Source organism: Mytilus edulis, chromosome 6, assembly GCF_963676685.1.
Source record: "Mytilus edulis chromosome 6, xbMytEdul2.2, whole genome shotgun sequence".
In the NCBI taxonomy this organism is placed as follows: Eukaryota; Metazoa; Mollusca; class Bivalvia; order Mytilida; family Mytilidae; genus Mytilus; species Mytilus edulis.
Genome location: NC_092349.1, coordinates 58,832,892 through 58,860,891, shown reverse-complemented (window position 1 = coordinate 58,860,891; position 28,000 = coordinate 58,832,892). Strand labels below are relative to the sequence as shown.

At 31.1% G+C, this 28,000-nt stretch overlaps 2 protein-coding genes across 2 annotated transcripts; one reads left to right on the top strand and one right to left on the bottom strand.

Annotated features, from left to right (window-relative positions):
- Window positions 1-61: 61 nt before the first annotated feature.
- LOC139527992 (serine/threonine/tyrosine-interacting-like protein 1) lies at window positions 62-12,299 on the bottom strand. The gene is made up of 9 exons (XM_071323746.1): window positions 12,075-12,299; window positions 9,542-9,603; window positions 8,278-8,383; window positions 7,246-7,314; window positions 6,406-6,473; window positions 5,528-5,673; window positions 4,247-4,344; window positions 3,565-3,677; window positions 62-1,787 (listed from the first exon to the last, which is right to left on the bottom strand). Exons 1-9 carry the CDS (start codon window positions 12,229-12,231, stop codon window positions 1,656-1,658), a joined length of 951 nt encoding a protein of 316 aa, XP_071179847.1. The 5' UTR covers window positions 12,232-12,299; the 3' UTR covers window positions 62-1,655.
- A 188-nt stretch (window positions 12,300-12,487) lies between these two features.
- LOC139527991 (malate dehydrogenase, mitochondrial-like) lies at window positions 12,488-22,871 on the top strand. Its single transcript, XM_071323745.1, has 8 exons — window positions 12,488-12,641; window positions 16,238-16,496; window positions 17,988-18,097; window positions 18,554-18,679; window positions 19,835-19,939; window positions 20,245-20,316; window positions 20,941-21,093; window positions 21,874-22,871. Exons 1-8 carry the CDS (start codon window positions 12,504-12,506, stop codon window positions 22,000-22,002), a joined length of 1,092 nt encoding a protein of 363 aa, XP_071179846.1. The 5' UTR covers window positions 12,488-12,503; the 3' UTR covers window positions 22,003-22,871.
- Window positions 22,872-28,000: the final 5,129 nt, after the last annotated feature.

The following is a 28,000-nucleotide window of genomic DNA, read 5'->3' as shown; positions in this document are numbered from 1 at the left end:
TCAAGAGAGAAAATCCATAGGAAGCATATGAACTAAGCTAAAAATTTCAATTACAATAAAACAAAGTAAAGAATGATTTTATTGATAATGATTTAAACATAAACTACATGTATATATATCACAGATAAACAATTGTCATTATAAAACATGTAAAAAATAACTAATGATACAATAATCTTGTTAAAAATAATTATTACATGATTTCCACCACTTATATATAGTTCAGTGATATTTCCCATTTACTTTACAATTTTAAACGAATTATTTAAGACCTCACATTAAATGTAATATATATCATAAGACAAAGTCTTTCCTCATGACATACAAATTTAAAACCTTTCATTTATCAAAAGTAAAAGAGAATGACTATATAAAAAAAGATGTGGTGTAATTGCCAATGAGATAAATCTTCACAAGAGACCAAATGACACAGAAATTAACAACTATAGGTCACCATATTGCCCATTTAAAAAAAACTAAACATAGCAAAGATAGGCAATATAAAAACAAAAATAACAACCTGAACAAGACCTCTAAACATAAAAAAGAACACATACAGATAAATTACTACTCAAACAATTTTAAACAGTTTAGTTTTGCTTCATGTCAGATAATTAAAGGATATTATATTTCTGAATGGCCAATATGTTTTAATGTTCTTCCTTACCAAGGCCCAAAGCAACAGTGTAAGAGCTGACGGTATCGACACCTAATACTAACACTTGGAGAACCTGTAAATGTTTTGAAAATTACAAAACAGCTCTAGACTCATTTACAAATTCTATAAACACTGTCTTCTTAGCTAAATTCATTTTTTAAATCCATGTTAGATGCAATGAAAAGGAGACTTCCTCTACAGAGATAATAAAGGGCCAACATCATGTCTTACTTTTAAAATATTATAGGCAGTACAAAACAAAACAAAATACAAGCAATTTGGCAGCTTATGCTTTATATAAATGATCAACATGACATAAAATTGGCATTAAAGATCTCAACTGACTCAAGTTAAAAGATTCATAAGTCATGGACATTTCAGTATAAATTACAATCAATTTAAATCATATAATTTTTTTGAAAAGAGCACCTGTATCTAGTCTAATTTACAAGTGTAAATAATATGGTAAAAGTAAAATTCTGGTATCATTTAGCTAGTTTTTAAATGTTTTCTGTAATAGGGGATAAATACAGCCTTCAAATATTCCATTTATCATTTTACTTTTAATCATGCACATTATTTAAGATCTTCATAATAAGCATACATGAATATATAATAAAGAGACAACTTTACATTTTTTTTAATTTATAGATAGTTAAAAGCTCATGTATAAATTTACCTTGAGACAAAAAATAGCTACTCTCACTTAGGGTGATCTTTTTCTCAATCTAGGTTTACTTTAACAAACAAAAATAAAGACCTAATTTTTAGCACAATGCCGTTTAATTTGACATATAAGTCATATTGCTTCAGAATTTTAAATTGGGTCAAACAACACAGCCGTTACAACAGTAGCCTTTTTTCAGCATAATAAAAGTAGGCCACTACTTTTTGTCTCTCAGGGCACAGCAATATATCATTCACACATATTCATGTAAATGTAGTGTGTTCTGACATAATGAATTTTACAAATACACATTTTGGTGATGTCATACATTTAGTAATTTGGATCATCAATATTTGTTGTCTTTTTGCCCAGTACATCTTGCTCCCATTTGGATAGTTGTTCTATAAATCCTCTGTATGGTCTTATTGTACTGCTACAACTTAATACCATATTATATGCATCCTAAAAATTAAAAAAAACAATAAACATCAATTGACATGTAAAAGGGAAACATCTCTGTTTTTTCTGCATAAATAGACAAATATATAAATAGACAAATAAATGATGAACAGGGTTGAGTTCAATATCGTAGCAGCTAGGTAGCTGCTATCAATATCTATGTAGCACCTAGTCTATAGCTACACGTTCAATAGTCAAAAGCTACGTAGCACTACGTAGCACTACGTAGCTGCTACGATATTGAACTCGACCCAGTTGTTCAAAGAGGTATGTAATTTTTCATTAATTGTTTACAAAAGAGTCTATAACACTTGAGTGGAATATATGAAAATCTTCTTGTCTTTAAGGGTGCAATCAACAGTTTTTTACGTGACGTCATTCTGTAACAGGGCATGTAATAGTGGACCCATCATGCAGAAGTCAAATATTCATAGTTATATAGATATCTATACATCAATGGAAAGATAATTCTATGAACTTTCTGAATAAATAAAAAAAAATCCAACATCTCTTGCTTAAACATGCAAATTGGTACAAGTTATCAGCTGGAAATTAGGCATTTTCCCCCTAAAAAACCTTAAAAACAGACCACCTTTGGACACACGGATCAGTAACCTGTGCATATATTTGAGATTTCTTATAATATGCATTTCGAAGAGCTTATCCGGCTGATTTAAGAAAATGTAGTTTCAGCCTACGTTCGCCTGCTCCGAAAGGAGCTATCTTACCTGACAAATCAAAGTGCTTTTTGCAACAGGTGAGTTGCCTCCCATATAGTAGGAAGTCACAAAAACTTTTTTTTTTTAAAAATCTTGACAAAAGTGGCATTTTAATTGAACTTCAATATATGTTTTTCACATTGAACATAAAAAACAATTAACTTTTTCATTTAGTGGTACATGTATATAAATACTGCAGGGAATTCCATCAGTATGTAAATCTCACTGGGGAAATACCCCTAGTTTTTAGTACGAAACTGTTTATAGCACCCTAAGGTGGTACCTAACACTACAGGAGATAACTCTGTAAAGTCAGCTAAACGTTTTAATTACGTTGTGTTGTAAAAGGATTATTAAGCTTCTCAATGATCAAAATAAGTGTTTGTCAAACTGCTATATAACCAGTGTAATTTTTCTGACAAAACGGTTGGTTCAAAATTTTTGATTTTTTTATATTCTTGTTAAAGGGTCAAAGTAAGTACTTTGACAAAATTTTATGAAAATTAAACGAGCCAAATTAATTTGAGTGCAAGTGTTGGGTACCACCATAAAATACTGTAAATTAAGAAATAATTGTGTGAATCTCTCATTGACAATTTTGTAGAATTGTTGGATATTAATGATAAGACTAAATCTCATATTACTGGATAATCATTAAAATATGATAATTTTTAAGGTCAAACAAAACTAAAAAGAGCTTGTCATTATGGAATAAAACATTGTGTAAAATTTTGTAAATATCTGTCATAGGGACATAAAAGTTATTGCATCATATTCACCTATACTACTTTTAAAATCAAAACCCATAACTCTAGGGGGGAAAAAATCAGAAAATTTTCTAAAATTATTAGTGTTCTAAGATGCTTGGATGCATTGGACAGAGGGTTAAATGGATAACTCTTATTATACCACTCGTTATAATCAAGGATTTAATAAGTTTGTATATTTGAAAGAAAAAAATCTCTTTGGAATTAACAGTTGTATCACTGTTTATCAACACTAAGAAACTTTTCGGTAGCCAGGACAGTCATTATTGTTTTCTTTTTTTTAAAATAACATACCTCTAATGATTTCTTGAAATGTCGCATTAAAAAGGCTACCACAACTGTAACACATCGACTAATTCCTAAGTTGTCAAAAACAAGGACAGCTTCATTCTTTTCTATATGAGTATCTATAAAATAAAATATACTCAATTTAAGGCGGCAAATGATATCTGTAAAAAAAAAATTAGGATTCTAATCTTGAGTGCTGTAAAAACAAATTCAGAAACTTTCAGTTACTTCCAAACCTTGCATTCCATACTCATAAAGATTGTTAATATTTTTATCAGTTCTCTTCAGCCCCAAAACAAACGTATTATTAGTCCTAATATGTCTTTCTTAGATATCAAAATTCCTTTTTACGGTCTGAAAACTAGGTCCAGTCAAAAATTGTTTGTGAATTATTCAACAGCAAGACAGGGTCTAAATTTTCATTAGATCTGTTGAATTCAGTTCAATTCTGAATACAACTATGTCCAGATTATCCTACTTTGATCTCAACAGCTTTTTAATTTTGTATTTATATTGGGATTGCTGTCTCATTGATATTTATCTCACATCTCCTTTTAACAAGGGAGATAATTTAAACAAATGTCATCAAACTTCCTGTACAACATATAAAGATACATATGAGGATCATATAAATGCCCAATCTTCAAAGAAATTTATGAAATATGGATACCAAATAACTTCTCCTTACCTATAAACTGACAGGCTGTTTGGAATTTACTATATAAATCAGCATCATTGTCATCTGATACTTGACAGTGTAATAAATGTGGACCAGGCTCTGAAAAACTGGAAATAAAAAAGTAACAATGTTTTATATGAGTCTAAAAATAACTGACAAATACTATATTAATACTAGCTGTTGATATATGTTTCTTTGACTGTCTCTCTTGGTGAGCTATAGTACTCTGCATTATTTTCGTTTACGTTTTTAAAAATTATGACTAAATATTAGGGATGTCAACTCAGTGAAGATTTACGTTTCAAATACTAGTTGGATTTACAGAGCGATACTCAAGTACTCGCTCTGTTAAATATTTACAAAATGAAAACACAAATTTATGCCTATTTCATGTATTGCGTATCGTTCATTGATTCGTTGTCTTATGAATGCAAAACCCTGAACATAAGTACCTAGGACTAGATGATAGTCTAAGGAATTTTATACAATAATTTATAGCTCATTTACTACATACTACATACTAATTATGTAAAATAGTAACAATCTAATCATGTAATTAATTAATATCTTTAGAAAAATTATTACTCAACAACAGTATTTGGAAACCGTAAAACACACATTTAATAATTAACAAAGGGGTGATAATTAGAACTTACTGATGCCATCATATCATTTTCCGAGGGTCGACACAGGGTGCATTTAATTTGTTCGTATCTAAAAATATCATTTTGACATCTTTTTTCTGGGACGAGGCAATTAGGTAACTAACAATCCTGGTGATAAACATATATGCTCTGCTGGTATAGAGGTGGGGGAATGACTCAGATAAGCAAAGGTGTAAGATTTAGAAAAGTGCTCTTGCTCATAGGCTACCTATGTTTGGGATAATTTGAAATGATAGTTAAACGCAATCATTCAAATCGTTTTTTAATTTTGATTAATTTCCCAGGAGGGGCTCTCAAAATTTTGTTGTTGTTTAAGCTTAAGAAAACACCAACATTCTTACAAGAGACTGATTAGTTGAGTATCATTTTGGTATTTGATACTAGGTACTACCGAGGATACTTGAGTACCTGAGTACTCGTTGGCATCCCTACTAAATATAGTATATATAGTATAATATAAGTACATTTTTTCTATATTAAAAAACATTTTTTCAATGATGAAAGTTCATCATATCCATTATGATTAATATAGATCTGTGATTTTTATGTCTCAAAAAGTTAAAATTAAGAATTTCTATTATCAAGATGAATAAATTTACTTTCAAAATAAAAAATAAATTCTTACAATGTTTCAGCCTCTACACAACAGTTGACATGGCCTTTGATTTTCAGATCTTTCTGGATATATTCAGCATTGCCTTGTTTCCAGTTACCAAAGTACAGCAGACCAGGTATAACTTCTATTGGGTATGGTTTTATTTCATCCATTTCCTGTATAACAAAAAACAAATATTTTCAAAGTTAAAAAATTACATTTTTAGCTGTTTTTAAAACATATATTGTATAAATTCAATTTTTTAAGACATAAAATAGGTGTGTTTGTTGGTTGAGTGCTCTATCCCAACGACTCTTTTTAAACATATTTTAAAAGTTACTGGTTTTTGACATTTTTTCTTAATCCAAATGACCATTATATTTCAAATTAAAAAAATGAATAACTTAATATAACAAATAAACCATTTAGATTCTAAAGTATGTTGCTACTGATGAGTTTTTAACGACAGGAATGGTATTCATTCTCGATAATTCTTTAGAACCATATATTTCATTTTTTAAATTCCTCAGAACTGAATTCAGAGCAGGACAGCAGGTGTTTAAAGAATGAAAAATAAATAGTTAAAAAAACACATTAATTGAAAAGATGTCTTTAAAAATGGCATATTGTGGGATACAAATTTAAAGGTAACAATGAATTTAAATGTTCATCTCAGTTCAAACCTTTTATAGACTTGTATGATCAATGAAGTCAAATTTTGTCATAACCTTCATTATAAGTGAAGGGAAAACAGGAAAATATTCTACAAGCACTGATCATTAAATAGAATAATAAGATACATGCAAATTAAAAATTTCCTGGGCAAAAAAATAATCAAAACTAATACACTCAGCAGCTCTAACTTTGCTGTTTGTTCTCATGCTGCTTCATTAAATAAAATTCCTTACCTTAGGCATAAACATTATCTTTTGTGTTCGTAAAAATGGATATAGTTTTGAAAACTCTTCGTATCCACCTAAAAAAGAAGAATGTTTAGTCAAAGAGCTTGCAAATATAACTTTAATTGAAAAGTTTTCATAGAATTGAGAAATAAACTGCCACTGGGTTTAAATTTTTTAAATAAACAGTCAAATCCTGTCATCTTTTCCATAATATTGGTTTTTGTTTTAAATGAAAACAGGTTAACATTTTAATGAAATTACTGTAATTATCAACATTTTAATAAACATTCTATATAGTACAAACTATTTCTTTGTTTGATTAGTTGCATGGTAACTTGCTGTGTTTCTTATGGCTTTCAGAAATCAACTGGACATTTAGTCCAGTAAACCATGCTTCATAACTTTACCAAACCAGACATTTATATATATGATTTGGTCAAAATAAAAAATTGTACTGAACATTTAGTACAGTAATACATATCACTTAACTGGACCAAATCAAATTTTACTGGACTTCCCCCAATGTCAGTTGAACTACGGAATGACTGAACTTGCAATTGTAAAATACAAAAAACAAAACAATTTATAAATAAATTAAGCCACAAAAAGTTGTGAATGTGTAAAAAGATGAAGCAGTTTTTCTCATATTTTTACCTTTCTACTTGTATAATTCTGAATGGTAGCTAGTACATAATTCCAGACTAAGAAAAAAAATGTACAACTGGTATTTATAGACTTAAAAAAAGTACATTCTACAAATTACAAAAGTACCATTCCACAATAAAGATGATGGAACCCTAGTAAAGGGAGATTATTTGAATATTTCACTTCAATAAGTGTAATTACCTTTTAAGATTTTAACTTTATTTCTGCTACCATTATCCCACATTCTCATACCACAAAGTAAAGCAGGAGCTATAATACAAAATAAAAAATGTTCATGTATGTCAGACAAGGTATATGCTATCCTCATGTGAAAATAATCCTAATATTTTTTAACATAGATTAATTTGCTCATTGTGCATATCATTTTTAGTATTAGAGATTGTGCTTATAAGGCAGTCAATGATTTTAGAGCGTAGGACAGCATACCAGCAGGTTGTGTACTTTAGGTTTATATTTTTTTTAGTCAGTCTGTCACGGTAATCTTTTTTGATAAAGTATAACATTGTTTATGAATGATTTTTTCAGAACTGTGATTTTGTTGTCTGTTATTCTGTCATTTAGAAATAGTTGAAGTTCTACAGTTGTACTTTTAAATTGTACAACATAACATGTACCCGTGGCTTTTAAAAGTCCACTAATTCAGATTAAAAAAACTTAAAAAAGGAAAAGAATTGAAATTAAAAAAAAAAATATTGATGCTTAACACTTATTCTTGTATTGTTCTGACAAGGTCAAGAACCTTGTAAATGAATGCCTTATGCTATATTGTAAAGTTATTTTTTATTTAAAGAATAAAGTATTGATCTTTGATAGATTTGTGTTTAGCTTATTCGTATGTTTTTGAGACTTGTGACTTTATAATATGTTAAGACAACTGTTTACGGTTGAAGACTGTAAGTTGAGAACACTAACTTACAATGAAAATGTCTTTTTCAGTTATGTGTGTGACTGGGTTGCTGTCTCATAGATGTATACCCTAGTCTTATTCTATTCAAAGGTACAAAATGCAAAATGTTAAAAAAAAAAATATGTAATCAATAATCCAAATTATTAGCACACAATAACAACCTTAAGGAGGACAATTGCCACTAGTTCAATCAATTTGATTTCCTACATCAAATGGTTTTTTAATGTCCTGCAAGTCTTAAAAATGCCATGTATTAGAAATAGCAAAAACTTCAGACTTCCATTCACAACACACTGAGTACTTACGGAAATCTTCTTCTCTAAGTGTTGATGATTTACTATCATATACAACAACATTCTGTTTACATTCTAATTCCCCATCGTATGGCACCATAAAATGACCTGTTTTATCCTGCAGAGATAATTTTTGAAAAATTGAAATCTTGGAATTTATTGAAAAAGTTTAACTAATTTTATTTGACATTCAGTGACAAACTTATAAAGAATTTGGCAAAAGAAAAATTAAAAATAAAAACAAATCTAGTTTAGGAATTTTTATAACATTAGAAATAAAAAAACACAACATTTAATGCCTATTTTCTAAAGATATAATGCTTGTCACAGCTTGTAAATCTTAATTGATATCTTTTTGATACAATCCGAAACAACATCTACATCATTTGATAATCTGCTAGAATAGTTATCTCATTGGCAACTGTATTATTACATCTCCTTATTTTGTATATGTAAGTAGTTAATAAATCATGACAAAATTATAACTGATCAATTTTTTGCTTTTAATCTTTTTGCATTGAATGGCATTGTTGTTTCCCAAGCATTTAAAAGAGGGACGAAAGATACCAGAGGGACAGTCAAACTCATAAATCGAAAATAAACTGACAACGCCATGGCTTATTAAAAAATGAAAAAGACAAACAATATTACACATGACACAACATAAAAACCTAAAGAATAAACAACAGGAACCCCACCAAAAACTAGGGGTAATCTCAGGAACCTGAAGGGTAAGCAGATCCTGCTCCACATGTGGCACCTGTCATGTTGCTTATGTAATTACAAATCAGGCAAATAGTCTTATTCTGTAGGTCACATTCATGAAAGGGAAGGGGATTGTAGTTACGATGTAAGGAACATAAACCTGCTCATTGCTGAATTTCAAATAAAGTGTCTAATTATTATCTCCCTTAGTTACTAGTATACATATACTGTTGATGGTTCACCTTACTGTTAAATATACTGTTGATGGTTCACCTTACATGCATATGATATATACAGTCCTTAATATACATCTGGTGTACATTATAACTACATGTAGTTGAAGATTTACATGTACATATCTTTTTTAATATTGTTTTTGTGCTAAATTGTGTTTTCTTGAGCCATGTTTAATAGCAGTCTCTGAGCATCAATAATAATTAATGATTTTACTTTTGTTCTTTCTTATAGCCATCAAGACATGGATCAATGTGCATAAGAACATTAAATGTACTTTTATAGCTGTCTTAATTAAGATGGATCTTAAATCAATGTTTTATTGTTTATGACATACCTTTTGTGCTTTTTTAGCTGTAACAACATGACTCTCATTATATTCATTCTTGTCTCTAGCATCTGTTAAAAAATAAAACTCATTTTTTATTGAATAGTTAATACTCAACAAGTCCTCGGTATGGATTTCGACTAGTAATGAAGTTGGCATTTTCATACAAGAAATAGTAATAAACTGCTTGTTACGGGATATCTGCTCATTTATCATATTGAAACGAAATGGGGGGGGGGTCCCTTGGAATGGAACTTGTTTTTCCCTAAAATTGTGTGATGATGTTGTTAAAACCTTACGGTTAATTGACTGTTCTTATAATATATTTCTTGCATAACTATGTTTGTTAACTTTTTATTATTCTTGTCTATGTTTTTACAATCGGAACAGCTGTGAATTGTTTACTTCATATGACGTACAACACAATGACGTCATAACCTATTTTTGTTATGACGTCGGCTTTGGATTTGGTAATTTCGGTAAATGGTAAGCCGAAATGGTAGATTGGTTTACCTAAGTATAAACACGGTGGAGAAAACGAATAAGACTTCAGTACAACTTTACCCTGGGCAAGTAACACATGCTAATTCCAAGCGATTTAAATATATACATGTACCGAAACCATTTACCAGACTAAGTAGTAACCAGACTACTTCCGTATAATGTGGTCTTGTTAATTCCTTAACAAGTTGCATTTAGAGAATAACTTCTCGAGAGAAACGTTATCTTTTGACATTGAATTTGATTTACCATTTGCCGATTACCAAACTATAGTTCGTAAACTTTCGAGGTAATTATATTTCCGCTATCCATTTTCTTTACGATATTCTAATAAAGTAAGGTATTTATTTGTTGGACTAGAATACAGTTAAGTTATATACTATTTGTATGAATTGTAGATATTTAACCATCTTAAAGTTAATACAAGTCGATTTTTATTTAACGAGTCTGTTATTCTTACAAAAACCTTAACAGAACCAAACTAAGATCTACCAGAATACCACTAAGTACCACAAAACCTATACAGAACCAACCTTAGATCTAACGGAATACCGCAAAGTACCACGATACCAGAGTACCACGCTACCAAAGAAGGGTCGCCAGTTATAACTTCAGTTCATATATACTTATCCATGTTATAAAACATATTCTTATAGCAAAACACTAAGGATTACACATTTATAGTTTATCATCAAAGCCTGACCGCTCGGTTTTCGTTACAATATATATCGTTTCCTAGCTAAACATTTAACTGTAATAATAAGAATTATAGTCATCCCGTACCATTGTAAACTCGTACCAACGTCAACTCGTACCACTCGAAAAAAAACTTGTACCAATGCAAACTCGTACCAACTTATTTAAATACATTTAAATGGTGTTAAATGATGAATATATATACTTTACTTTCACTCAATACCTCTTAGTCTGTAAAATATATATAATTTGAAAGTACAATGACCAATTTGTAGCTAATGTTCCTTGTCTATTGGTCCTGGATAGAAAATACTTCAGCCTGGTTTACTTATATTTGTAATATTATTAAAGTATTATAAGTTTCACCCCAAGAAAATATTTATTTTTCATGAATAAATCTTAGCAGTTAACACGGTTAATCAAATGATTTCCAAAATGAATATTCTCACTATCTATAAATAACAATGAAATGCAACTGTTTCCTGTTAAGGGGTTTCCCGAATTTTCCCGCACAATATGGCTTTCAACAATTGTAAACATAGCATTCGATTTGTGATCATGGATTACAGCTTTAATTAATTTCATTTGGATATAGATATTCAACTTAAGGTACAGTTAAAGCAATGTTTTTTTTACTTTCTTCTGGATAAAAAATAGTTTGAAAGATCAGTTTAAAAAATAAAGCTTAAAAACATTCATATTTTTGTCTAAGCCTTCGATCCTTAAAATCCAAGTAATTCAACTTTATTTTTTATTAAGGTGGTACCCAACACTTTCACTGAAATTAATTTGGCTCGTCTAATTTTCATAAAATTTAGTCAAAGTATTTACTTTGACACTTCAAAAGTATAAAAATTTGAAAAAATTTGAGCCAACCCTTTTGTCAGAAAAATTACACTGGTTATATAGCAATTTGACAAACACCAATTTTGATCATTGAGAAGCTTAATATTTTTTTTACAACACAACGTAATTAAAACGTTAAGCCGACTTTACAGAGTTATCTCCCTGTAGTGTTAGGTACCACCTTAAGTTTACAAAAAAAACCCATAAAACATTCATAGTTTTTAATATATTTTTAATGGTACGACTTCCCAGTGGTACGAGTTTACGTTGGTACGAGTTTTCGGTGGTACGAGTTTTCGGTGGTACGAGTTAACTTGCTTCCTAATAATAACATCGCAAAGTAATGACATGAACATTATATAGACCCCGTCTCCTATCACAGGTCACAAAGACCTCATATTAGCAAGTGTGAATACTGGCGCACTAACCCAGTGTGAATAGAAATAAGGTTGAAGGTAACTGTAGGGTAGAGACCTGATTTTTTTTAACACAACCTTACCTATAAGTAGGAGAAAATTTGGGTCGCTTAAATTTGAATATACAGTTGATTGCTGCAATAAATTATATAAATCAGTAGGCTCCAACAACTCTAGATTTTCGGTACATTGATTTGCGAACTCTTGCCAATCAGTGTATTCTTCCCTTCCATCTTCCATTTTGCCCGTTTAGTGTATTTTTACTTTATTCACATGTACAGATGTATCACATCGAAAATATACAAATGTTCTTGCGCCTAAAATATAATCCTACATAACAATCTCAGTTTAATTCACCAATTGCATAAAATACCAAATAAAAAACAATTTATATTTTTCATCTATACTTTGACTTCCAATTTATGAAAACACATGTCATTAATTCATCAAAATTATTTTTTGGACATCAGTTTGGTCGTCAAGTGCGGATTAATTTTAAAATTTTCGTACGCATGTCACAACTTTATATTTCCACTTCCTGTCATTCAGCAAGGACACCGGTTAAAATTTTTATAAAAATGTTTTCAAGACTAGCAAAACCGAGTACTGTCACATTTATTGTTAGCAGGTCATTCTGCAAATCTTCACAGGTATAAGTCAAATTGAACGGACGCCAAACAATAGGCGGGATTAAAGCATGTTTAAAAATGCATATCCTTGACAGTTGTGATCAGTTGTCGGTTGATGATGCAAAATTGCCTCATCATCAATTCAAGCCTACTATCCTTGATCGCAACACAACGAAACTTGTCTTTCTTAATTTTAAGTAGAGTTTGCAGCATTTGGAGGTCTCTTCTTTTGTAAACTGTCAATGAGACAGTTGGTACCTGATCAGCACTAGAACAGCTGATCCTGAAGGTTATTCATGTTATTGCCTGTTATAATATTATTGGTGCATGTATGTTTAATTTTTCATTTTTTTAGATATCAGATATATGGATTCGAAGTTGATGAAAATTGTATGCTCCTGTATAATATTTAACCAAAAAAAAAAGTAAAGAAAAGAAATGAAAACTGCAAAAAGTTATCGCCAGGGGTCAGATAAAAAAAATAAAAATAGTGTGCATTAAAAATATTTATTTATGCTCTCACATTTTTAATTACATTTAATCCAATTAAGCTTTTGATTCTGGGTCTTGCTTAAATTGATTGACACATTCACATTATCTTTCTGTAAACTTATATGTACATTGTCATTTCGGGGCCTTTTATAGCAGACTATGCAGTATGGGCTTTGCTCATTATGGAAGGATGTACGGTGACCTATAATTGTTAATTTCTGTGTCATTTTGGTCTCTTGTGGACGGTTCTCTCATTGGCAATCATACCACATCTTCTTTTTTATATTTGGTGATAATTTAATTTCTAAATAGTATTCTTTAGTCTTTAGTCTTTAGAAGTGTCAACTTGACACTATAATCTCTATCTGTAATTTCGAACACTCTGGTAATTATATGTCTCTATTGTATTAAACTCATTAGTACATTTGTATTTATGATGTGGCACTGCAGAGAAACTAAATAAATAATTAAATAATTAATTCAAAAAAAAAAAAAAAAAAAAAAAAAAAGATAAATAATTAACCATGTTAACCCTTATAAAACCTTAACTATCTATTTTGTGAACCTTCCAGTATCTTTAATAAAAACCCCTAACAAATCTTGAATATCTTCTATGTGATGTTTGTAATTATCATTTTCTGTTGTTGCTAATAGTACTTCTGATTCAAGTGTTAGTTTTGATGTTATGAAATAGAGTGCAGAGCGGAGTTTTTCTCTAGCCTCCTCATAATTTTCACAATCCAGAAGATAATGGTCAACTGTTTCTATTTGTCCACAGCTGCATTTGTCGATGAGTGCTGGGCATATCATTGATTTATATGAATTTAAATTGCAATATCCTGTTCTTAAACTAGTAGTTATTCTATATATTTCAGTTGACGGCTTGTCTTTTGGAATTGTATTCTTAACATTTTGTTGAAATGCATAATATCTCCTTCCTTTTTCACTGGTGTCCCATCTGTTTTGCCATTTTAACATAACACTGTCTTTAGCTCCTTTTTGTATATCTTGTTTAGTAAATAATGGAATACTTTGTATTTTTTCTGCCTCCTGTGCTGCTTTTTTAGCTAGTTGGTCTGCTAGTTCATTACCATGTATGTCAGCGTGTCCAGGGGTCCATTCAATGGAAACAATGATTCCTTCAGATTTTAGTGCCAATATACCGATTTTAATATCATGAATAGTTTTGCCGTAATTATCTGATTTCCAATTTAAAGTTAAAATTCCAATTGCTGATTGGCTGTCTGAGAAAATTTTGATGGATTCAGTGTTTTTTCTGTTGTTTGGAATTAGAAGAAAATCTATTACCAGCTTGATAGCTACTAATTCCCCTAATAAAATAGATCCTCTATTGGAAACTGGCTGTGTTAACTCCACATGTTCTGTGCTGTTTGATATTAAAATAGCTGCCCCAGCCCCACATGGACCTGGGTTTCCTTTGCAGGAGCCATCAGTGAAAGCTAATGTTGTATTCTTTTTAAGTTGCTGTATTTTTTCCAAAATGATAGTCTTTCCCTGAAATGCTTGTTCCTCTGATCTAGTCTTTGAACTTCCGAGATTTTTCCAATACTCTGGTGGTGATTTTGAGGCTGCTAACCCTCGGAATTCAAATTGAGACTCTATATAATCAGAATCAATATCTGTTGACCTCTTCATGTCTTCAGACTGTAATACCATTTTTCCAATTGGTGAGATTATCTTTTCAGGTTCATTTATATTTTTCCAATCTTCAAAAATTTGTTTAATAGGGATAGTGATTTTATATGATTTTATTTTTGCAATTTGTCTTATACCAGCTTCTTCTCTTTTGAGGTCCAGTGGTAGTATTCCTGCTACTACTTCCAAGGCTTCTATACTAGCTGTTGCTGGTTGGTTGAGACATAAGGCTAGTCCTTTTCTTTGAATAGCATTTAATTTATCTATATGCGTGTTGTTGTTGATTTGCCATACACTGCTAGCATATAACATTGTAGACAGCACTATACTTTGATATATCTGTATTAAAATTTTTGTAGATACCTTTGCTATTCCCTTGATGTTTCTGATTATCCCTAAGGATTTTTGTGCTTTTTGCTCAACAGTGTCTATGTGTTTATTGAAATTACATTTTTCATCTAAAGTAAGGCCTAAAATTTTGGGGTTAGGATTATATTTTAATTCCTTTCCTTGTAACATTATCTTGATGTTCTCCTTTGTCATACCATTTCTGGAAAATACACAAAATTCTGTTTTTTCTATACTAAGGTTTATTCTCCATTTTGTTGACCATTCATGGATAGAGTTGATATCTTTTTGTAACTCCTTCACTAATTCATCTTTGTCTTTGCCTGTTTTCCAGATTGTCCCATCATCAGCAAATTTACATTTGTTAGAGGAAATTTTAGCAAAAATATCAATAATAAAGATGTTGAAAAGTAAGGGGGATATTACTGATCCTTGTGGAAGCCCAATTTGAGTTTTAAACCATTGTCCCTGATGCTTGTTTATATTACATCTTGCTTCTCTGTTTTGTAAAAAAATTCTCTATCCATTTCCAGATTTTACCTTTAATTCCATATCCATGTAGTTTTGTTAAAAGTCCTTCTCTCCAAACACTATCATAGGCTTTTTCTAGGTCAATCATTAATGCGATAGTACTTTCATCTTTATTAAATCCATTAAAGATGTTTTGAACAAATGATAATAAAGCATTGTCGGTGGAGCGTAAATGTCGAAAACCTTCTTGTTCTTTATCTAATATAAATTTTGACTCTACATAACCTTCTAACCTTGACGTTACTATTCTTTCCATTAGTTTACCTAGTAGATTAGCTTATAAAGTGTCCTTTCTATTCTTAAACATATGGAGGGATGTTAAGTGCACTGCTTCCCTAACACTTTTAAATATAATGAGTGTTTCCGTTTCATTGCCCTGATTTGCACACACTAAACAATTGTATCAAATTAAAGCCAATTATAATTTATTTCATATACATTACATGTATCTATATCATTTATATATGAAAGAACTTTTTTTGTACCATGTTAATGATATAAACTAGTTTGAATTATTATCAATTCAGTTTCAGAATATACACATGTACATGGAAGTAATAAAATATATATCATTAATTGATTTCTTTCAGGCTTGGCAGTCTCCAAAAGTTGCTGTACTTGGAGCCGGTGGTGGTATTGGTCAACCTTTATCTTTGCTTTTAAAAAATTCAGCAAAAATAGCAAGTCTGTCGTTATATGATATTGCTCATACACCAGGTGTCGCTGCTGATTTAAGTCATATTGATACAAGAGCCCATGTCACTGGTCATCTTGGTCCAGCATCATTGGAAGCATGTCTGACAGATGCAAGTGTTGTACTGATACCAGCTGGTGTTCCAAGAAAACCAGGTAAGTTTAAATAAAACTTGAGAAAGAAACAGGGGAATGTGTCAAAGGATTTTTGTGCAACCATACAGTATGAAGCCCTTCTGGGTGCTGAATTTTTTCACTGCATTTTCTTCTCTTTGGTCAGGTGCTTGTCTCTTTGACTCATTTCCTGTTTCCATTCCCTATTCCTAATTCTACATTTAATGAGTTTTTATTTACAATAGTTACTAACACATGACTAACTGGTTAATGAGAATTTTGGAATTTGTTTCCCCCTTACAAGCATGAACAAGTTTTCAGAAATGTACAAACATACATGTACATGTGAATTTGAATAAACCAAACCTTTCTCAAATACAACATGTAGAAACTAAACTTTAAAGGTATTTCATGTATTTACACACATAATAAATTTGAGTGAACTAAAGGATTTGCCTCAAATAATCTTGTTAGAGTATAATAAACTTGTGATGCATGTAGTCTGCACTAGTCTAATAACCTTTCCAACTAGTAGTCCGAGGAACAATATTTTTACATTTTTCTTATCGGTCCAAACAAAGTTTTTCAAAAACTTCCTAGTCCAAATGAAACTTTACTAGTCTTGGGCATCGGACCAGTGGCTAACCGTGCACTGTTAAGCATGGTAGTGGTTTGTTCTATATTCTTAAGAGTACATTCTCAATTTCATTGTGCTCTGGTGACGAGAGAAAAACAAAATGATCTTTTTAAAAGAAAGCAGAAAAGACATAGTATGATTGCAGTAACATGAAAACACTATCCACAAAAGTCTAAAAGGATGTACACCAAAGTGATTCTAAGAAAGTTAACTCTGGTGTCTGTTTTAAAGTTGAAAACTACCTAATTACACTTAAAAAAGTTGAAAGAACTTAGATTAGGCCTTCAACAAGGTGCCTTGGCTCACACCAAACAGCAAGCTATAAAGGGCCCGAAATTACTAGTGTCCTGACTTAGGACAGGTGTTATCAAACGCAGCAGGTTTAACTGTTTTAAAGCTAATTTCCTAATGCTTGTACCGTAGAACTTAGGTTGGCTTGCTTGCTTTGTTTGTATAAATGTTTGCTCAAGCTTTGTAATTGAGATTGACATCTTCAAACAATATAGACAGGCATAGTCAAACTTGTGTATATTATATTTAGATTTGATTTGACATTATCCCTATACCAATTGTACATATACAAACAAAGACTTCTGCTGTTGTCTGCTCTATGGTCGGGTTGTTGTCTCTTTAAAACATTCCTCATTTCCATTCTCAATGTTAAAGCAAGCAAGTTAATCATTGGCTTGCTCTACATGCATTAGGAAATTAGCTCTAACAGGATAACCTTCACCCTAACTGAACCATTAATAAAACATTACAAAATAGGATGACACCCTATAAGATATGAAGCATTGTTATGAACAAACATGCTGGTACAAAACATAATTATTTAATGATAATATTAAATATTTATAATTAATTCATTGTTTACATATATATTTTGAATATTGAAGGAATGACAAGAGATGATCTGTTCAACACAAATGCTGGAATTGTCAGAGATTTAGTGTCAGCCATTGGAGATTTCTGTCCAAAAGCAATGATCTGTATCATTACAAACCCCGTTAGTATTGAAATGTTACTACTGTTTTTACATGCTTTGGATACAATATTGACAAGAAGTTTTATGGAATGAAAGTAGTGTTTGTTATTTGATATTGCACATGTTATACTATTTGGATTCAGTGAATGTGAATACATTAATACAGTAATTCCATTTAAAAACATTTTTTTAAATTGTGGATCTTTTAATTTCAATTGAAATGAAATAAGGAAATGGTCAAAGGTAAAAAATAAATAATAAAGAAAAACATCAAGTTAACAAATAAGGGGAGACTATAGATTATTATTATGCAGGAAATTTAGGAAAGAGTTGATATGATATTGGTTTGAACTTTTAAGATAGAAGAACTCATAAAAATTAAGCTATCAATTAATATCAGATGTTGGTACAAGTGTACTAAGTAGTTATGTATGCAATGATTTATTTGTTATATTTTACTTTTTCTTTCTTACCAAGGTTAACTCCACAGTGCCAATAGCCGCAGAGGTTTTAAAGAAGAAAGGTGTATATGATCCTAGACGTCTATTTGGTGTTACAACATTAGATATAGTTAGATCAAATGCATTTGTAGCAGAAGCTAAGGTTTGTGTTTTGTATTTAACACATTTGATTTGTGCATATATTTTACACACGAATTGAATTCACTTGTTTATAAAAAAAGAAGATGTGGTATGATTCCCAATGAGACAACTGTTCACAAGAGACCAAAATGACACAGACATTAACAACTATAGGTCACCGTATGGCCTTCAACAATGAGCAAAGCCCATACTGCATAGTCAGCTATAAAAGGCCCCGATAAGACAATGTAAAACAATTTAAACGAGAAAACTAACGGCCTTATTTATATTAAAAAAATGAACGAAAAACAAATATGTAACACATAAACAAACGACAACTACTGAATTACAGGCTCCTGACTTTGGACAGGCTCATACTTAAATAATGTGGTGGGGTTAAACATGTTAGCGGGATCCCAACCCTCCCCCTAACCTGGGACAGTGGTATAACAGTACAACATAATGTATAACACATTTGACAGATACTGTGGATTTTGTACAGGTACAGGTTAACCATGAATTTAAATGTTCAACAGAGTACAAATTTTCTTTATGCTAGTTTGCAGACTTTTTTAAATACAACAAAATCATTCATCCACAAAGATATTATTTCCCATAATCCACGAAAAGTGATACCTATGAAAATATATGAATTCACAGTAGACAGGGAACAAAAGTGAGAATGTTCATTCGTTACAGTGAAATAATTTTGTTCTTTTATCAGAAGCCCTTGACAAAAATCAGAACAGCACTCTTCTATTTCTATTTCCTGTTATCCTATTGGAGACCTTCTTATAAATATCTGTCCTAGTCAATGATCTGTTGATTAATTATATTTTTCTTATTAATGGCACATTTTTTTAATATAAGGTAGAGTATATAGCAAAGAAGGATAGTCAATGACGAAAATACCAAACATTGAACATGATCATATATTATTTATATAAATCAATTTAGATTGTAGTTGTGTTAGTCATTGGTAGGTATTTTTAAAACCAAGATGCTCTCTCCGAGGAAAATTCAATCGGAAAGTCGCTAATCAAATGAAAAAATCAAATGACAAAACAAAATAAATTAACAGTGCATATTTTTCAATCAAATGTATCGACCTTTCGTATTATAATTATGAATTAGGGTGATAACAATTTATAACAATGTAAATGTGTTTTCATTGCAGGAATTGGATGTATCTAAATTGAATGTTCCAGTTATGGGTGGACATAGTGGAGTAACAATTATACCTGTCATCTCTCAAGCCAACCCAAGTGTTTCATTTCCACCAGTAAGTACCATAAATAACTGTTAAAAATATTATTAATCGGTTAAACAGATATTGAGGAACAGAAAATATATAAAAAGTATAGCAGATCAATGGTAAATAAATCCTGTTTGGTTACATTTGTATTACAGTTAAATTTCATAACAAATAACAAAAACATATTTTTTCTCAAAAAACATAAAAAGTGCCTTCCATTCCCCAATACATTTGTTTTTGGAACAGCCTTAATATATTTGACTCATCATGTTCATACTCAGATTCTGGTAGTAGTTTATTTTTTCATTACTGAATATAACACTGTTTTGTAGGAGGAGAGAAAGAAACTTTCTGAGAGAATACAGAATGCTGGAACAGAAGTGGTAGAGGCCAAGGCTGGTGCTGTAAGTGAATCACACAACCTTCATATGTACATGTATACACCCATGACACTCTGATTATATTTTTTGTTTTTTTTTGTTAGAGAAAATATTTGCAAATTGCTATATATTCTTAAACTCTGCAAAATATTTAACACTTCATATTATATGTCTTATAAATACTTTGTTATTTGGTAAACAGGATATCACTTTCATACTTTTATTGAACGAAATGAACTTACAATCAAGTTGAAAAAATCACCACACAAGTAAACTCTTTTGAGTCACTATCTGCTTTTTTTGCATCAAAAATTTGAATTTGGTAAAAGGAGATGAGGAGCAAACCAAGTTCAGAGGTCATATTAATACACCAAAAAATAGACATAATGGTCACTATAAGGTCATTAAACATTTAACCATTTGCTCTTGTCTTTTGATACTTTAAAAGGAATCAATACTACAACTAATCGTACTATCACTGAAAGAATACTGCATAAGGTTTATATCTATAACCGTGCTTACATTAAAATCTACTTTCTTAAATGTAGATAATGGTCAATATATGCATTTGAATAAATATAGTGTTGTCTTCTCAAATATTAACACTATTTTGCCGTATTATTTAAATACTTTCTGGGTTTTATCCAGGGATCAGCAACCTTATCTATGGCCTATGCTGCATCAAGATTTACATTTTCACTGTTAGAAGCTATGGCTGGAGGTGAAGGTCAAGTAGAATGTGCATATGTACAGTCAGAAGAAACAGATGCTGCTTTCTTCTCAACGCCTCTCTTGTTAGGTGTAAGTATAAAAATAAGAATATATACATGTAGTATGATTGCCAACGAGAAAACTCTCCATCCAACACCAAATGACTTCGAAGTTAGCAATTATAGGTCACCATACAGATTCATTTATTAGCAAAACTATACCACATAGCAAGCTACAAAAGCCCCTGAAATAACAAATGTAAAACAATTCAAACGAGAAAAAATAACGACCTGATTTATATACAAAACAACAAATGAAAATCTAATAATATATACAGCAAAACAAATATAATATACAGTAGCAAACAACCATCACAGACTCCTGACTTGGGACAGGCACAAATAAAATATATTTATGGATGCCCAACCTTCTCCTGACTTGGGAGAATACTTACAATTACTAAAAGCAAGTTCAAAGTCTAAATAAACAAGTAAAAAAATCATAGAATGTAGATTTTTTTTTAATTTTATGTTCAAAAGTAAATTGAGGTCTTTTTTTTATGTTTTGGTATTTAAGACACTTTTTAATTTGAAATTTCTTTTTATAATGAAATACCTGAAAATATAAGGTAGTTTCTTATTGTGCATATTTTGTATAATCTAAGAATGAAAGTTACAAGTATTAGAAACGACAAACACTCAGTGTTACAATGAATACCAATGAATGTAGTAACTTTACTAAGACTAAAAGCTAATTTTAATTTATGCATTTTTGTTTTGTCTCTATTGAAGTAAAATTTGTTGTGTTTATCTTTGTCTTATATCACAGAAGTATAAATTTAAAAATGCTATTGTATTCTTTTTTTTCTAGAAAAATGGTGTTGAAAAGAATCTTGGTAGAGGAAAACTCATTGACTACGAAATGCAGCTCTTAGATGCCGCTATGCCTGAACTTAAGAAAAACATTCAAGCTGGAGTTGACTTTGTAAACAAATCATAATGTTCTTATTGTCAGATAAATTATAAAAACACAAATTTATGTTATTATCTGAGGGTAAAGTGGGATTCCAATTTAATGCAATCCAAATATCTTCTTTTGAATTTATAAATAATTTTATTAAACAGTTTTCTTCAACATATGGTCCTATTTAAGTTTAGATTTTCTTTCTTTAGATTTCGTCCCATGTATAATCTGTTTGGCATGGTGCTTAAGTCATAGACTCAATTGTTTTCTAAGTAATAAAAATAAGGAAAATTGTATTTGAAACAAAAGATACTGATTTTTCAGCCAAAATTGAAAATGTAAAATTTACTTATTTTCTCTCCATAAAATCACTTGTGGCCAGTTATATAACATTCACTTGTGAAATTTGTGAACGCGCTTTGAACAATGTCTAAATTTTAAATATTTCATATACCGGTTCGTCTTATTCATTATATGTCAAGGTTAGAATATCGGGTAATTTAATATTATTTATAAAATCTACCTCCATGACATAAAAATACAATTTTTCAGGTAGACCAATATTAGTTATTGAATCTTTCTTTAATTGTTCAGGCCATGTTGAGGTTGGATTATTGGGTAATACATATAAGCAATCCATTTTCTGCTTTACTGGTGCATGGTATCCAATCAATTTTTGTTCTCTTGTGAACGCTTTGCTGTGAAAGTATGCATACCAAATGTCTGGATTCTCAATGAATATCTTTACTTTTGACTATAAAGTATAAACATGTATACCATTACATTAATGAGAGTTTATATTATAGTATAGTACTGTAAAAAGACTTTTTGTGTGCTGAATTTTGTTATGTTGTGAGATATCATAGAACATAGTTGTTATACCACAATAAAAAGAATTCATTTTATTGTATCATTTGTTAATGTATATCCTTAGGAATGTTTGCTGTTCAAATAACAAGCTTTTTAAAGGAGGTTTATAAATTGATAGTATATGAATGATGGAACTTAATAAGAAAAAAGAAATAATGCGACTGTGTGCTTGTTTTTGAGATGTTAGCAATTGAAAATTTGACAGGCAATGATTCTCTCTAAGGTTTTTATACAACTAACATCTGCAGCTTTTTTTTTCTCAAATACTATGAAAAAATAACAAGGATTTTATAAGACTTTCAAATGTAGCTTTTAAAATTACATGCAATATAATTTTGAATTGAAAAGTGAGCTTAGTGGTCATTTTTTTTGCTGGGCACAAGATTGATAAAACTAGAGGATTTCGAACGAAAATCTGACAAATAATTAAAAAACAACCTTAATTTAACAAAAATAAAATTGAAGCTAATAAAAAGACAACGTTATTCTGGTTGTGTATACTGCAAGAAAATTTTTTTTGTATTGTGGTCACCATCATGTTTTGCCACTTAGAGCTGCATCTTCAGACAGTATAAAGATAGGAACAAGCACTGAAGTACATGATATGATCTTTTGGGGGATATACAAAAAGGTTAACAGGAAGAAAGGTCCTAATTATTGGTATAAGAAAGTAAAATAAAACTTAATAATGAATTGTCAATATCCCTTCCAAAATGGTTACAATTTCAATTGGCTTCACTCTGAAGGTGGTAATGCTGCCAATAACCTCATGAATATTGTCAGATGAATGGTAGTTGCACATGTAGAAAATGGTTGAAATTGTGGTGAATCTTATGATAAGAGATTGATGTACAATATCTATGTTTGAAGTTAACTATGTGTGGTTCTTTTAGTTCATTCTGTTTCTGGTTGTCTTTAATTATTGTGTGGTAAATTTTTGTTGACACTGAAACATTAATGTAACAAAAGATTCTAGATTCTGGATTGAGTCAACATTTAGGTTCAGTCTGGTTTCTTATCTTGTAAACTGTCAAGGCTAAACTCTGCTAATCTTGTAGGAAGACACATCTGCAATCAGCTTATCTTGTAGACTGGTGAGGTTAAGGCTCTCTCCTCCATCCTGCTAGCATTGGAGGTAGACAAAGCTGTTCTCCGATTATTTTGTAGACTGACAAAGCTACATCCTAATAATCTTGTAGACAAACAAAGCTACTCAGCTTGTAGTTTGACAAGGCTACACCTTGCTAATCTTGGACCAGACAAAGCTGAACTTTGCTGATCTTGTAGACCAACAAAGCTGCAATCTAGTTATCTTGTAAATAGACAAATCTAGTACCTATTTATCTTGTAAACTGATGAGCTTAAGGCTATAATCTAGTAAACTCTGCTAACCTTGTAGACGTACAAAGCTACACTCTGTACTTATCTATTAGACTGAGAAGGCTACACCCTGCTAATCTAGGGGGCAGACAAAGCTGCACTTTGCTGATATTGTAGGCAAATAAAACTACAAACCTAATAATCTTGTAGACCTACAAGGCTAAACTCTGCTAACCTTATATATAGACCGACAAAGCTACACTCAAATATATTACTTATCTTGTAGACTGACAAGGTTACACCCTGCTCATCTTTGAGGCAGATAATAGTTATCAAAGATAAATCTACTATATCCCTATAGTGTAGACACTCAAAGCTTCAATTTGTTTAACTTGTAAACAGACAGAGCTAATATATGCTTTTCTTTCAGACAGACAAAGCTACATTATAATTATACTGTAGACAGACAAAGCCACAACTCTCTTATCTTCAAATACTACCAAGGATTAAGTCTGCTTAAAACCTGCAGATAAAAAAATAAGTAACTCCTAAATGCTTCTATTGTGTACTGGCAAGACAATTGTTCATTTGACAAAAAGTCAAAGCTGCAACCCGATAATAAGGTAGACCCACAAAGCTGCGTATTTTTAATATGGCAAAAAAGCATTTTGATTGGATGATTTTGGAGTATGAGAACTGACTCGAAAGTTTTATGACCTCAAGGCCACTCTGCTTATCATTTACACAAACAAAGCTTAAATTGAAGGCCCCCATCCAGATTCCATGATTAACAAGTTTATTTGCATCTGAAATACGTTAAACTGGTATTGTTTTATATTTTTTATATATCCCAAAGGTGTGTTATCCCGTAAAACCTTCAATTTTCCTTATCGACAGTGAAATGTGTGGCTTGGTGCCTTCTCTTTAATCAAAATAATACCAAATATACAAACGACATCACATCAAACTTTTTCGACAACAGATACTGCTTTGAAAAAAAAATGAATATAAAAGTTTAATGTAAACAGCAGAACTACGAATGATCTAGTAGTTGCATGCCTAATCACTAACATGCATCATCATGATAAAGATTCTAGAAATACACAGAAAAGGCAGCTAAGGGAAAGGGAGCTATGATTTTTTATTATGTAAGGTTTGTTTCTCTTCTTTTTGATGTCCGATTGTTCATGTAGTCAAACTACAGTTATCACTGATGGTGTGTGTTCGAATTTAATAACCTATAGTGCGTTACTAGAAGTTTCTCTCATGGCTGGTGCGTTCACCGTCAATTTTAATTAACTATAAGTTAAGGTACTTTTCTGGCACCCAGCTTCCTCGACCAATAAAAACTGCCAGTCACGATAGTATTTGCTGAAACTTGCGCTTATCATCAACAATTAATACACAAACAAAAAACCTGTAAAACCAACAGATCATCGCGATAACTAAACAATTTCTATAATAAAAGTATGACCAATTTACTTTGCAATTGCTTCATTTCATGACATGCTGGACAAAAATGGGTTATTATCCGCTGTTTAGGAGTATGCCCGGGGTGGGGGGAGGGGGGGGGGGGGTTGTTACCCGGTACTTCCCATATTTTTAGTGGTATTATAGTGTGCCGCAAAATAAGGGTTTTTTTTCGTGCCCTGTTGGTAAGAACAGGGTTCCTTTTTCACGTTCTACTGAATAGAACAGGGTCAATTTTTCATGGCCTGCTGGTGAGTACAGGGTCACTTTGTCATGCCCTACTAGTGAGAACAGGGTCTTTTTTTAAACAAAGTATTTGTCTAGTACAGGATCGCTTATTTAACTGTTTAATAATAATTACATTCAAAATTATTAGAAACGGACCCTTTCACATAGACCCGTTTCTAATAATTTTGAAAAGGAAGGAGTTTGACTTTAAATCTTGAATTATGCACAAAATGTTATTAACAAAAGAAAGTTTACGTCGAAACCATGTAAGTATGGCTAATACTGTTCTAATTAAAGCGGAAATAATTATCATTTTGGTGGAAAAAGAGTTGCACAACACATAGTCACTAGTTTAAAATGCTAATTAAATATAAAAGGAATACATGTTCGTTGGAATAAGTGGTTTCTAGATGATAAAAAAACATCCGAGGATTCCGTGGACACAGCAATTGTATCACTTACCTAACAGATTTTTCTAAATCATCATTATTCGGATCGTCGTCCGAGTCCATCATAGGAAAAACGCCGAAAGTCACCGTTGGTTATGTCGGTTAAAAGCTCATATTGTTTGTCTATGTTTTATATACCATGCCGACTCTAAATAAAGCTTATTTATTATATTATTATGTGGCAGTATCCGTTTCCGCCAGAAGTGGCCGTTATGGTTAAGCACCGTGATGCAGCATGACTAGCACACCACCGTTCATTTTCATCAAAGAGCTACTCATTGAATTAGTAAGGGGGGTCCCAATAACAGCAAAACAGCAAATTGATTTGGCTTATAACAGATAACAAGGAATTAAAATGGACAAAAACAGATAACAGTAAATGAAATATTAAAATAAGTCAGTTCCTGGACTGATTGAAAGATTATGTCTCCATCATATGAAAATCAAGCACAATCCCTCCAGTTGCTGAATGTTTCCATTAATTGTAACTCATAACAATACAGAAACAGGTCTGCAATACGTGGTGCACAGTTAGTCCCCATAAGAATTCTGATAACTTGACGATATATGGAAACTCCATAGCAGACAAAAATGATATTTTGTAAAAAAAAATTAAGGGCAGACATGGTATCAAACAATCTTATTAAAAACCGATCTCTCATCGCTCCTGTTTCTGATCATGTCGCGTGGGAGCTAACACGTGACACATCAGAAACAGGAGCGATGAGAGATCGGTTTTTAATTAGATTGGGTATCAAAGCAGGTCCAATTGACATAGTTCTTTTGTTTGTTATTACTAAAAAATGACCTGAAAGAGTTTGAATATATATATTTGCATTCTGATTTTTTTTAAATGCACATTCAATGCATGAGGTGTGTGGTTTTTTTCTTAATAAGACTATGACCACAGAGGTATATAGGGTAGAAAAATCAAAATCACCAATTATAAGCATGCAATTTATCAAGTACTTTGAACTAATTTTGAAACTCCAAAAGTAATTTATTCCACTATTTTCAAAGGCTATATTTGAACAATGTATTATCAGTTTTTTTAAGTGAACTAGTAAGTAGAATACATGATAAAGTAGTGGAACAATGGCTTGAAGACGAACTAAATCTTTGTTTGTAATGAGTTATGTGCAGCTTCAGAACCCAGGACATGGTTGGAACTTTTATTGTACAATGTATTTGGTTCTGCTTTGAAAAGAATCACAGATCTGAGTCTGTGTACTTTATTATATATGGTTGAAAGGACCTAGTCCTTAATTGACATCCTCATCAGATATCCCTAGCCATATATTTCCTTTTTGTCATATTAAGAATTGTTCGAATTTAATATTAAAGTACTGGAAACGAGGAACAATGTCCCCATACAGAAAAAGTTACTACATAGATATAGGAAGATGTGGTATGAGTGCCAATGAAACAACTCTCCATCCAAGTAACAATTTATAAAAGTAAACCATTGTACATGTAGGTCAAAATACAGCTTTCAACACGGAGCCTTGGCTCACACTGAATAGCAAGCTACATGTTCATAAAAAAAATGGATTTTTATTACAAAGGATAATCATAAGATATACCGGAGATGTCCTGGACCTAACCGTTCTATTAATATGTTTATGTGATGATCTGTGATGGGTATATGTTTATGAAATCCTTCACCGAATACGGGACCACCATATTACTAGTGGTAG